Source organism: Apodemus sylvaticus, chromosome 12 (assembly GCF_947179515.1).
Source record: "Apodemus sylvaticus chromosome 12, mApoSyl1.1, whole genome shotgun sequence".
NCBI classification, from domain to species: domain Eukaryota; kingdom Metazoa; phylum Chordata; class Mammalia; order Rodentia; family Muridae; genus Apodemus; species Apodemus sylvaticus.
The window spans coordinates 90,508,428-90,521,961 of record NC_067483.1 but is presented as its reverse complement, the minus strand read 5'-3'; the positions used below and the strand labels follow the sequence as shown (position 1 = coordinate 90,521,961).

Sequence of the window (13,534 nt, the reverse complement as noted above, 5' to 3'; positions counted from 1 at the left end):
CTGCTGATGTAGGGTAAGCTCAGACACATGCGTAAGAAGCGGTCAAAGAACCAGGTACAGGAGCATCTGTCACGGGGAGGGCACGGGAGTGGCTCTTTAGGGGCTGGGCTCCCTTCCGAGTATTCACGTTGCATCTGCAGGCCTGGCAGTACACTGGATGTTGCGGAGTCTGAAGGAGAGGCTAGGGTACGGTGACACATATTCTTTGGTTGAAAGTTTCTTAATGCTTTTGCAAAGAAACATTACTATATTAATAAACACATGGAAAGGATCATAATGCAAAATATACATACATAATTTTTAGGACTGAAAAAATGACAAATGCAAAGAAATCACTATAGACTCCAGAAGTCTCTTCTGGATATGTTTCTTCTGGGCTCCCAAGGGCGATTAAGGAAAAGATCACACGAGCTGTGACATTCCCCGCCCATGGCCATGCACAGCATACTTATGAGGTAGACATTGTTCGACCTACAGGAGAGAACACTGAGGTCCAGTCTTGGAACAGCCACTGGACTTACACAGCTAAGAAACCAAGGAATCAGAATTCAGTAAGGAATCAGTGTGTGAACACCACAGTCTTTTTGTAGCTGTTGTATAGCTGATGTAACAGCTGTTGTATAGTTGTGGGGAAGAAAGAAGGGCAGGCTGGTGCTAAGTTGTGAAAGGGCATGAACACCAGGGTGAGAGGTCCCAAGCAGAACATGACTGTGGCCCGCAAAAGCTGGGCCTGCAAGGTCAGAACAGGAAGTAAGTTCATTCTGGCCACAGCGATGGGGTCTGCTGCCATCCGTCTGTCTGTCCAACTTCTTAGCACTTATACACTTAGGTGAAGTGAGTGGTCCTCAGCCCCAGCCTCAGGCCTATGGCCACAGAAGGACCAATGCCATCTGTCCATGCTCTACAGAGCATTAAGAACCCAGGATCCTCACCGAGGTGGTGGTGGCACACACCTGTAATCCCAGAACTCGGGGACGCAGAGGCAGGCGGATTTCTGAGTTTGAGGCCAGCCTGGTCTACAGAGTGAGTTCCAGGACAGCCAAAAACCAAATCCAAAAAACCAAAAGGAGGAGGAGGAGGAGGAGGAGGAGGAGGAGGAGGAGGAAGAAGAGGAAGAGGAAGAGGAAGAGGAAGAGGAAGAAGAAGAAGAAGAAGAAGAAGAAGAAGAACAACAACAACAACAACAACAACAACAACAACAACTCACAACTCAGGATCCTCAAGCTGTCTGCTTTTAAAAGCATGAAGCCACCTGTAACTTCTCTCAAGGTGTCCTCTCAAGGTGCCCTCACCGTCTGGATTGTGGGCAGTCCCCAACAGGATGGAAGGAAACAGTTATTGGGCCTGATAGGAAATCAATGGCAGGTGGGAGCCCTTAGAGGCAGCTGCTGTTCTTGGACCTGCTACTTCCGCATTTGGAGGTCATCGAGACAAAGCACCCTGTTGACACGAAAATCAAGAGATTGATGCTGTTTTTGTAGTCAAAAAAGAGGCCCTTACCCCGGGAAGGACCCCCAACGGCCATACACACAGTGTGGAGTTAATTACAGTGCTTGCACAGAGCTCCACCCGCTAGGAAACTGTCCGTATGCTTCGCAACAGAATGGAACTGCTTCTCTTCTTTCCTTTTTCTTCCTTTAGTATGCACCCAGAGAGCTTATCGAGGAACCAGCCCACATCCTGGAGGTCTTCAGGCCACCTCAGGTACTGCTGCTTTTGCAGAAACCCTCTGATGGTCTCATGTCTCATCAGCTGATACTGGGACAGCGATCCCACCACCACCACGATGAGAACACTCTTGAGGTCAGACAGACCCCGGTTCCGGGCATACCTGAAGGCTTCCAGGCACCAGCCATCCTTAAGGAAGTGTCTGCTCACTAGGCACACTGTCTTTCTGCTGCCCCAGACGGCCGCCTGGATGTTGGAGATATGGTTTTCCCCTGGAATGAAATCTCTTTCTTCAAAGCACAGCCTAAGCCTGTTTCGGGAACTGTAGTGAACGTCCAGGTGTTTGAGCAAAGCATTCTGTGCCCATTCAAAGTCTTTGCTACTGAAGCAGAAGTAGGCATCATATCTGGATGCACCAGATTCCAAATTCTGGACCTTGTCCTTGAACACCAGCTTCCGGATGGTCTTATAACACAGGAAACAGACCCCTCGCAACTTTATGACTATGAGGGTGACGATGAGGGACAGAGTCAAAGTGACTGTGCACAGGATGAAAAGGGAAAACTTTAGGGATGTCATGGCTTCCTCTTCATCGCAGTCCTGGGTGGATATATTGTAGAGGGAGCCCCCTAGCAGCGAGTTAGGGTACATGCAATACACGTCTGCAGGAGAGCCCAACAGGGTGACATTGGTTTGGTTGAGCCAGAGGATAAAAGTGCTAAGCTCACAGTCGCAGACGAACTCGTTATGAGTTATGTCCAAGACATGAAGCGAAGAAAACAGACCGGGATCAGGAGAGAAAAGCTGATTTCTAGATATATCGAGATTCTCTAAGTTAGCAGGTAAACTGCCCGGAGAGAGCGCGGTCAGCTTGTTAGCACTGAGACTGAGCACCCGTAACGCAACCAGGTCCTTAAATATTCCAGGTGGAAGGAAATTAAGGTAGTTATTATTCAGGTAGAGGATCTGGAGGCGGGAAAGGCCTTTAAAAATATCCCAGCAGAGGCCGGTCTCCCAGGCAAGCTGTAGCATATTCTCTGCAAGGAAAAGCTGCTCTAAGCTTGGGTTCTCTGAAGTGGCGTGGACGGCCTTGCAAGATGAAAGGCGATTCTGATTTAGGATGAGAAACTGGAGCTGAGGGACCTGCAGGAGGAAGTAGAGGTCAAACAGATCTTCTAGCCTGTTTCCAGATAACTCTATGAAGTTGACTGTAAAGCGGATGTGTGGCAAATAGGCCAGCTTATTCCCACCCAGGAGGACCATCTGTATGCTTGGAATAAAACCAATGGTTTTAAGAGCATTGTCACGGAGATCTAAGGTTTGTAATGTATTTAATAATCTGAATGTTTGGTCCTGAATGATCCCAATGTGGTTCCCTTGAAGGTCAAGGTAGGTTACTCTAGGAAGCCCATAGAAGTTGGAATTATAGAGTTCTCCCAAAAGATTATAGGATAGATTGAGGATCTGGAGGCTGTCAAGGCCATAAAATGCATTATCTCCGATCTTGTTTATCTTGTTGGAGGCAAGATTCAGAATCTTCAAATCCTTCAGTGTCTCAAACAGTCGGGGATTCAGGGAAAAGATAAATCCATGTGACAGGTCCAGCTGTAGCACTGAGCTCCTGGCCAGGCTGGCAAATGTGCTCTGGTCAGGATCTTTGATGTTTTGGAAGCCAAAGTCAGAACCCATGATGTGGTGTTTAAGAATCAAAGAGGAAATCTGGCTTCCCTGGATGCTGTTGCTGAAGTTCCTGGTGATGGCCACTGTCCAGCCATTTTCAGAAAGATCTAGAGTTTCTAGGTTCACACCTCTGAAAGGGTTCCTGCATGTCTCCCAGACCACAGAGACTCTGCTAAAGAGGCTAGTTGATTTGAGGCCAAAGAAAGACAGTGTTTTGCCCTGCAGAGGCTTGAGTTCATCTTCACATAAAGTGAGTATTTGGTTGAAAGAAAAATCTATGTCGATTAAGGAATTCAGTTCCTGAAATGAAGAATGGAGGCGAAGGCTGTGGATCTGGTTGCTAGACAGGTCTAAGCGAGCTAACGAATTTAGATTTCTGAAGTAACCATCCCTTAACACAGCATCGGAGAGCCCACAAGAAAACAGCCGGAGTTCCAAGAGGTGGGGCAGTCCCTGAAAAGCATCCACACTCAAGACTTCAATCCGGCTTAGCCCCAGGTCCAAGATCCTAAGATTGGGCAGGTTTCTGAAGGCCTCCTGGCCAATGGTCAAGTCAGCATACTGGGTCCCCAGTTCCAGCAGAAGGAGCTGCTCAAGGAGCGGAAATGATGTGGCAACCACCACACTGATAGAGTTGAAGCTGAGAAGGAGCCTCTCGGTGGTATTGAGGACCCAGGGGATCTGGGTAAGGTTACAGCCTCGGAATAAGGCTATCCGGCCGTCAGAGGAACAGGGAGACATTTCCAACACAGGACTGGCCATGAGGATCACACCTATGAGAAGGTCAAGTTGATGTGCCATGATCCTACGGGAAATAGGAGAGAATTGAAACCACCACATCACAGCCTGAGACTCAGCACATGGGCCCTCCGCACCGGAGGGTCTCCCGTGTGACAGTGCTGTCCCTTGGAACCCTTTGTTCAAGGGACTCCAAAAACATTCTGCTGGCAGATTCTTCCTGTTTGGCAAATTTGGAGGAACAGAGATACTCACTCTTTTCTTCTTAAACACTTAATGGTACTATTTCACACACTGGGCACCAGTACTTCACAGAGAGTTCATCCAAGCTAGGGAGGTAGATCAGTAGTAGAGTATTGCCTAGCATGTGCTAGGTTCTAGGTTTCTTCTCAGTACCACGAAAGGACCAAACAAACAGCAAAACAAAACAAAAATTAAAAAAAAAACAAACCCTATTTTGTATCCGCTCAGTGTTTGCTCGTCCATTCCAGAGCTGTTGAGAAAAGTTGAAGATCATAAAGAAGAGACATTTTCCAAGGAGTTCCATTCCTAGCTCCCAGACGCTTAACTGATAATCAGACAATAAACACATCAGTTGGACTGGAGAGTTGGCTCAGCGGCTAAGAACACTGACTGCTCTTCCAAAGGTCCTGAGTTCAAATCCCAGCAACCACATGGTGGCTCACAACCATTCATAATAAGATCTGATGCCCTCTTCTGGTGTGTCTGAAGACAGCTACAGTGTACTCACATATAATAATAAATATTCTCTGCTGTATTCTGTCCCAGTCTCTAGCCCAACCCCCCAAAGACCTGAGATCCTAATACAGGCACTGGATACTCTATGCATCTTGATAAAAGATCTGATTTGATTCACCTCAATTACGTGGGTTATACACCGGCTCCATGCCTGACATGTGTGGCTGTGTGAGAGTATAAGGTAAAGCAGAGATACACCCACCTGCTGAAGTTTGGTCCGGGGTGGGGGAGGGGAACTCAGCATCCATTCATGCGCTGCAGCGGTAAAGGGTGTCTCACAGATGTGTCTGGCATATGTTCCAAGCATAGGTGCTATGTAAGAGGAGAAAAAGATTAACAAGGATCCCAGAAAGCTCATGTCCTCTGTGGTGGTTTGAGGAAGAATGGCCTCACAGACTTGACTATTTAGATCACCAGGGAATAGATCTCTCTGAAAGGATTAGTATTAGGAGAAACAGACTGAAGGAAGTGGATCACTGCAACCAGGCTACGAGATTTCAAAACTCCAGGTGTACTGGTTGGTTTTGTGTGTCAACTTGACACAAGCTGGAGTTATCACACAGAAAGGAGCTTCAGATGAGGAAGTGTCTCCATGAGATCCAGCTGTGAGGCATTTTCTCAATTGGTAATCAAGGGTGGAAGGGCCCCTGGTGGGTGGTGCCATCCCTGGGCTGGTGGTCTTGGGTTCTATAAGAAAGCAAGCTGAGCAAGCCAGGGGAAGCAAGCCAGTAAGGAACATCCCTCCATGGCCTCTGCATCAGCTCCTGCTTCCTGACCTGCTTGAGTTCCAATCCTGACTTCCTTTAGTGATAAACTGCAACGTGGAAGTGTAAGCGCAATAAACCCTTTCCTCCCCAACTTGCTTCTTGGTCATGATGTTTGTACAGGAATAGAGACCCTGATATTTCTCCAGCACCGCTGGTGCCTGCTGTGCCTGTTACCATGTTTCTTGCCATGATGACAAGGGACTCAGACCCTAGAGCTGTAAGCAAGCCTCAATTAAATGCTTTCTAAGAGTTGCTGGTGATGGCGTCTCTCTTCACAGCAATAGAACAGTGATTAAAGATGGCTTCCGTGAGCATGGCTCCTCCATCTCTTCACCTGCCATCAGTGGCTCTTATCAAAAACCTCTGTTGAATGGTTCTGTGTTCCAGAAACCGTTCCTCCATCAGCCCAGGTGTTAAAGGACTCACTGCCATCCTATGACACCATTGGAAGGTAGTGGAGCCCTTAGTGGGTGGGGCCTAGTAACTCACTGGGGTTGTGCTTTAAAAGGGTTGTGGGTCTCTTCTGTCATCCCTGGAGCTATCCTTGTAGATTCCTGTCTGCTCCGCCTAGATTTACCATCATGCTGCTGCATCTGCCAAGATCAAGTGTGCACTTTCCGTCCTACTCCAAACCAGTTCCCCACGGCTCTGGTAATCACCAAATATACGTCCTGACTGATAAAGCAAGTCTGCAGAGAGCAGGCTAGAATCTACAAGGACAGATATGGGCAGCCTGAGAGATGACATACGAGGCAGTTACTGAGATAGATCCCAGTCAAGTTCCTTCTCTCTCGGGCGTGCAAGCCCAGGACTGTGATTCTCTAAGCTTGTGGAACAGTGGAAGGCAGATGAAGGAATTCAATGTGAAGCATGAAGTCTTTTTGAGTGGTACCCAGAGTGAAGAATCTAAGATGCACTTCAGTGGGGACAAGAGCAAACCAGGCATGGGGCCCAAGAAGGAAATGAAACAGTGATAGAAATCTCACACTCTCATCATATTTTATATAGCCCTCTTTCACATTTTACAGTGTGAAGTGGGGTCTACTGTGACCCACAAAGCATGGACGAGCACAGCCTCACTGCTCATACCTGAGGATGCCACAGAGGTCACACCTTCTGGCTGTAGACAACTGACGTGGTTTGGGTTTTTTTTGTGGTGTGTGTCTGCATAGTGCAGGTGAGTGTAAGTGTGTGCATATGCATGTGTCTGCTTGCACATCCAGGGCAGGATGTCAGGAGTCTTCCTCCAGGGTGCTCTGCCTTATTGCCTTGCAACTTGGTCCCTCCCTCACAAAACTGGAAGTTCACTGTTCTACCTGCCCAGCCAGCCAATAATCTTTCAGGATCTTCCTGCCCCGTCCTCTTTAGCTCTGGGGCTATGGGCACATGTCACACATATGCACAGCTTCTTCACAGGCTTTGAGGTCTTGAGTACTTTGGAGATCTGTTGACAGTTTTGTGACAGCCTCCCTGCACAGGCATCACAGACCTCATGCTGTGCCCAGACTCAGAGTTCACCAGCCTCCTAGGGCCCGGCCATTTCAATGTGATATAAAGGGTCTTCAGTTCACATGGAAACGGCCACCATAGATGTTCTAAGATGGGGGTGGACCAGATGGCTAATGCAGGGCTGGGCAGTCCAAACACAGACTACAGTTTGCTGGCTGGTCTTCTAGAGGAACAGAGAAGAGACACTCTAACTCCATATATGAGAGTTTTTTTTAAGTGACTCTAAGATAAACATGGTGTTGAGCTACAAGAAGGTTCAGAAAAGAGCTAGTGTGGTCCTCAAGTCACAGATGGGTTTACGGCTGTTATTTACCCAAACATCAGGCTGATTTCTCATCTTATGTAAGCTGGCGAAGAAATTCCCTCAGGGTCATAAGCATGCGGGTGCCAGCTCAGGATAAGCACAGTTAAATTTCTTCATTTCAGCTCTGACTTTCGCTGGGATCAGTGCTGATCCCCAGGAGTGGCCACTGAGCTAGATGACCTTGAATTTCTGGCAATGGTGATGGGCCTAAATAGCAGATATCTCAAGATATTTCAATGTCCAGATCCACCAGCAGAACTAACATCAAAGGAAGCAAGATGGAAGCGGCTGAACAAGTAGACTGTAGGCAAACGTCTTTGGGCTCAAGACGTCTTTAAGATGTATAGAAGAATGGAATAATTCCACTTTTACCTCGGAGGCGGATCTCTGGTTGAAATGGCTGGCGGGTCTGGTGAGCAGGGGAACCAGGTATGCAGTACTGTGAGGTGTCTGGAGAGGCTCATGCTGAGGGCGTGGGGAGTGGAGGGGACCCGGCAAGCATTGTTCTGAAATGAGAGGCAGAAGCTCAACTGTGTGGAAGTAAGTACAGCCAACAGCTACAAGGCAAGCGTAACTGAAGATAAGAACCAGGCAGCCGAGGTCTCCCAGACTACAACTTCGGAAAGGTGAAGAGTGCACTAGGCAAGGCAAGAGGTGGCAGAAGAGGGAACCAACCAGAGAAGATCACGTGACCCGAAGTCACGCCTGCAAAATGGTTGCGCCCAGAGGGGAACTTGTGGCTGGAATGTCAACCAAAGGCATGAGAGCTGTGGCCACTTGCTTTTTTTCCAGGCTGAAGGGTTGGGCCCAAACCTTCAGAAAATCCCTCCAAACCCCATCACAGGAGTCTGCCATCTTGTGGTTGCCAAGATGAGAGGGAGAAAAGGAAGAGTGGCAGACTAAACTCCGGGGTCAATTGTCAGTCACTATCCAGATGATAAAAAGAAACACATAAAGAGACTTCCACAGTTAGGAGTCTCTGGTGACACATGCATTCGTGGTAGTAGAGCATTGGACCGGCATGCGTGAGGTCCTGAGTTCGATCCCTCCCCCCACCATGAACACCCATTCAAAACCCACTGATAGTTTAAGTCTTTGCACTGTGGCTAGGTGTGGTGGTGCAAGCCTGTAATCCTAGAACCTGGGATGAAACTCCTGAGATGAAAACTCAAGAGTTTGGCTAGGCTACGTGGTCAGACCTTATCTCAGACAGAAACCAAAACCCGCTGCATCATGCAAACATGAATCTATAGGAAAAAATAGGGCCAGAATATAAAGCTCAAAGGATTTATCATTAGCACAAAGGGGGGGGGGGCACAGGAATTACATTAAAAATGATATGTGGTAAGCCCAGTTAAATAAACAAGAGACCCATTAATACTTCAATAGATATGGGAAAGACCTGAGGTTTGCTGGTGGAAGTGGGCGTCCAGAGGTTTCAGTCACTGAATTATTACGAAATGGTGAGAAAAGGGGGGCTGTCTGGCATCAGGGGGAAAATTTAACACCAACTGTAGATGCCCAAGGCTCAAAGTACACTGAGAGTGGAGGTAGCTGACAGACACCAGGGTGTATTTTGTGTACTCTTAGATGGCTTTATTCAGCTCGGTGCGGTTTTCTGTCTTCATATACAATACATTGCACTTAAGAAAATATTAAATACAAATTTCTGATAGCAGAGATTTTTTGTTGTGTTTTGTTGCTATTGATCGAATCCATGGCCTTGGGCATGTTAGGCGAGAACTTTTCCACTGAACTGTATCCCCAGCCAAGTTCTCTAATACATCCATAATCTTCCCCAGTAAATCAGTTTTATTATCTAACATCAATTCTCTTAGAACAAGTTCACATTTTGAGACAAGCATTATAGCTGGACCGTGCCAGTTCAGATAAGGGTGGAAGAATCTGGTTTTGCACACAGTTTCACCCTTTGCATTGAGCAGTAAGGGCTTGGGAGCCTACAGTGCAGACTCAGCTGCAGGGATAGAGGAGGGCTTGCAGGGGTGGGGGAGGGGCTCTCCTCAGTCTCAGGGTTCTTGTTTTGCTTAGAGACTGACCACAACCTGGGAACATATTAGAATCACTGTAGATTCTGGACACCTACGAACCCTGGACTCCCCTAGACCTGTTCAACAAGACACTTACAGATAGGGACACTCTCAGAAATCTGTATTCTTAATGGGTGTGAGGACTTTGTACACACTCAGACCTCAAAAGCACTGACATCCATCGATAACTGTTGAATTTGCCAACACCTTGAAATCACCTGGAGTCTGAGCCCGAGTCCCGCTAGAGAAAAGCTGCTTTTAATTGATCTGACAGGCACATCAGACATGCAGCCCACAGGTTCCATGTAGCTAAGGATATAGCCAGGGATGCTGGCCCACACAAAATTGTAAGCTTATACTTTAAAAACAGGATGATATTTTTGTTCAAGTTACTTTCTTTGTACCTTGATTGCAAGGCTCTAGACACTATGTTGCAATGTCAAAAGGTCGGACAACCCTGGTAGGGCAGAGCATGGGCATCTGGAGGTGTGTGTTCTCAATAGGGGACTCCAGTCGCAGGCAAGTTCATCTCCTGCCTCTCTGGCTGCAACCCTGGGCCCACCCCAACCATCAGTCCATAGAAACACCATGCAACAGGATTTCTGATGACTCGGCCATTCTCCCTCTGGGTAATCATACAAAAGTACTGAAAGCAAAGTCCCCTAAAGGAATTTATACGCCATATTCATAGCAGTGAGATTCACAATAGCGAAGATCCAAAAAAGGGGGGCACACAGGTTTGGGTGTATATGGAACGGAGTACAACCCAGCCTAAAAGAGGAATAGAAGTCCTTTAAAAATTTTAACGTTATTATTGGTATTGTTATTGTATATGTGCATGTGTGTGCCCGTGTGTGTGTCCATGTGCCCATGCCTGTGTGTGTGTGTGTGTGTGTGTGCATGCGGAGGTCACAGAACAACTTTGTAAAGTCACTTCCTTCCTTCTGCCTTTACAGAGACCAAACTAGGGTACCTGCAGAGTCATCTCTCTAGCCCCAGAGGAATAAAATCAGGACACATGGCACAACATGGATGGATTCTGAAGACACTAAGTATAATCAGTGAAGCACAGAAGAACAAATAGCGTGTGATTCCAGACTCTGGCTCGGGCTAAGCAATCACTCTCCCACCGAGCTACACCCTATCTTACACAAGCGTTCTAGACCATATAAATGTACAAAGACAGAAGGAACCTTGAGGTTGCTGGGAGCGGAGAGGAGGAGACAGGGCAGGATTGTTCCAGGGACCCAGAATTTCAAAAATTCAGGACCACAGGAAAGCTCTGAAGACAGGCAGGGGTGGGTGTGTCTAATGCCACTGTGCTGCATGCACCCTGAAAACGATTTAAAAGACAGGGTTTATGCCATGCGTATTTGATCACGATTTTAAAAAGAACCAAGCTGGCCAAGTGTGGTGGTGCACACCTGTAATCCCAGTAGTTGGGAGGAAGGAGGGGGTATGCGATTCAAGTTCATCCTTGGCTATGTAGCAAGTTCGAGTCCAGCCTGGGCAATGTAAGACTCTCCCTCCCTTACACACACACACACACACACAAAGAAAAAAGAAAAAGAAAAGAAAAATCAATTTAACAAGCTACAGCCCACTCCTGGCGACACTGGTGAAAGAAGTATTCACAACTGTCTCCCTGGCATCTCCAATGTAAGCAGTTCTCAGGCTGTGCCTTGAGAGGTGTGGGTCTGAAGGGCCCCCTCCAAGTCAAGTCAGATATCCCACATTTCTCTGGGATGAGGCTCTGGTGAGAAAGCTGGAGAAATCTGGGCATGGGGTTTTGATTATTACTGCTGGATTAACTCGTGTCTAGGGCCCGGAGGGGGACAAACAGGAACAGAACGATCAATGCTGGCCTCCTAGTGTTAATTAAGACAATCGGGCTTGAGGGAGGAGGCCAGCGCCCCTTTCCTTTCAGCTCCCTTCATTTGGAGTTAATCCCGCCATTAAGAGAGCAGGTTGCTTTCTTAACCGCCTGAGTAGGAAGCTGCCTCAGGAGCTATTGAGTTAGGCTATGGTATCAGCAGCAAATCCATAAGCTTGCATTTTGGGGGTGCTGCTCCTCTCCTGACATCCGGGTTAGTTGGTGAACGGCTCAGGATGAGCTAGGGAAACCCTGGTGTTAATTTAATACTTGATCCTTAGAAAATTGCTCCAGTAACAGGTCATTGGCAAGGCTCTGAGCTGAGACCCAGGCAAGGGGTGCCCTTGAAACCAACTGTGCAGAGCGTGTTTCCTCTGGCAAGTACTGGGTCCAAACCTGGGGCACCACTGGAGTACCAAGCATGGAAGCCCCGCCCCAGGCAAGAAAACCAAAATTCATTTGCAAGTAGGTGTCTCGGGGAGTTACTCCAAAGCCCACATAATAATGACCTGTGGACTAAATCCAATGTGAGTACGGGATGCAGGCTAGGACAGAATGGCGGATTGGAGGAACTATGGATCCAGACATGCTCTGGACTGTTCCAAGGGGTGCCCGCTTGTCGCTGTCATCATTTGAATCTGAAGTGTTCTCCTTTGGCTCTTTGGATAGCTCCCCCTCGCCGAGCCCCAGCTATTGGTGCTGTTTTGGGGAGCTGTAGAAGTTTTGGGAGGTGAGACCTAATTGGAAGCAGTAAGTCCTGGATGTGGGTCCTCGGAAGCTTATGTGTCCCTCGTTCCCGTTTATTCTCTGCACCCTGCCTACTGGCGCTTTCCCTTCTATTCCCACGAAGCATCGCATCCCTCGGTACAGGCAGCCCTCCGGTTTCCCAGTTATTTAGGACCAGCTGCCCACCATCTAGCTGCCTTCTGTGTGTCCACACACCGTGTGTGTCCATACAGGTGTGTCACGTCAGGGTGCCTTCAGCACACTGTCTCCAAGTCCCTCGTTTCTCCCACAGCTCGGGAATCACCCCACTCAGAAGCCAGCTTTCCCTTGTTCCTATTTCTAAAATAGCCCTGGGTCTGCTGCTGCCCGCTGCCGCCACTGTTCAGCAAAACTTTGGGGGATGGGGAGACCCACGGAAGGGTCTCTGCACAGCCAAGAGGTAGCCCTGCTCTGCACTGCTATGAGGGGCCCCAGCACTTCAGGATGTCACAGTCATGCAAATAGGACTGCCTGTGCATGAGAGCTGGGAATGGTACAGTCCCATAGTGCCCAGCCCCGTCCACTGCAGAGCCTTATTGGGGTGGCACAGCAGGTGAATGCCCAATACCTCACAACTGTTCTGCAACCAGGACTCAGAGCTCATCACGTTAGGTTTCCAGAGATCCTATGGACTCAGAAGACTGGCTGATTTCTTTGTTTGTTTGCTTGTTTGTTTGTTTGTTTCTGAGACAGGGTTTCTCTGTATAGCCCTGGCTGTCCTGGAACTCACTCTATAGACCAGGCTGGCCTCGAACTCAGAAATCTGCCTGCCTCTGCCTCCAAAGTGCTGGGATTAAAGGCGTGCCCGGCTACTGAAGCTCACTCTTCTCCTTAGAGTCTGCTTGCCTCTCTAAATGTTTGTGATTCCACAACACAAAGTGCATCTGTTATGTGCACTAGCAAGAACTTCCCCATTGATCTGCAGTCTTCTGTTCCTTGTGCCGTGGGTGGAGGTGGAGGTGGAGACACCGTGAGGAACTGTCAGTCTGGGTGGTGCTGAGAGACCAGAACTCCCCGCAGGCTGGAGCTCCCTACCTTTCCTTGGGGCCCAGACCATCTACTAAAACATTGCTACAAATATACTCATGAAGGAACAGGATGAAGGAACAACCAAGGCCACGGGGCTCCCTGGTTTGCATTTCAAAGCTCACCTGCAACCCTTCCTGTAAATTAGAATTTCAATTCCCGATGCAGGGCTTTGTTCTCTCTGGCTTGTGGCAAATATTTGCTGAATGGATGAATTCATCCTGAATCCTGCTCTCAGGCCTGCCCCCCTCTTCCTGGCCCTGCAGGGATGGCTGCCCAGGGCATGGGAGATCTGTGTGCTCCTCTGGGTCCCTTGGGAGGACTTTCCTTGGCTTGTTCAGAGCAGCCTTGATTTTTCCTTGGTATCTCCTCGAAGTCTTACAAAGTGGGTGAGGTC

The 13,534-nt window shown here is 48.3% G+C and overlaps 1 protein-coding gene across 1 annotated transcript; it reads right to left on the bottom strand.

The window, feature by feature from the left end:
- Positions 1-1,217: 1,217 nt before the first annotated feature.
- Tlr5 (toll like receptor 5) lies at positions 1,218-4,524 on the bottom strand. The gene has a single exon (XM_052201127.1). The coding sequence runs from the start codon at positions 4,186-4,188 to the stop codon at positions 1,573-1,575; it is 2,616 nt and encodes an 871-aa protein (XP_052057087.1). The 5' UTR covers positions 4,189-4,524; the 3' UTR covers positions 1,218-1,572.
- Positions 4,525-13,534: the final 9,010 nt, after the last annotated feature.

Coding starts and splice junctions, on each gene's coding strand:
- Tlr5 (XM_052201127.1), bottom strand. CDS start 4,188: ATGTGGTGGTTTCAATTCTCTCCTATTTCCCGTAGGATCATGGCACAT.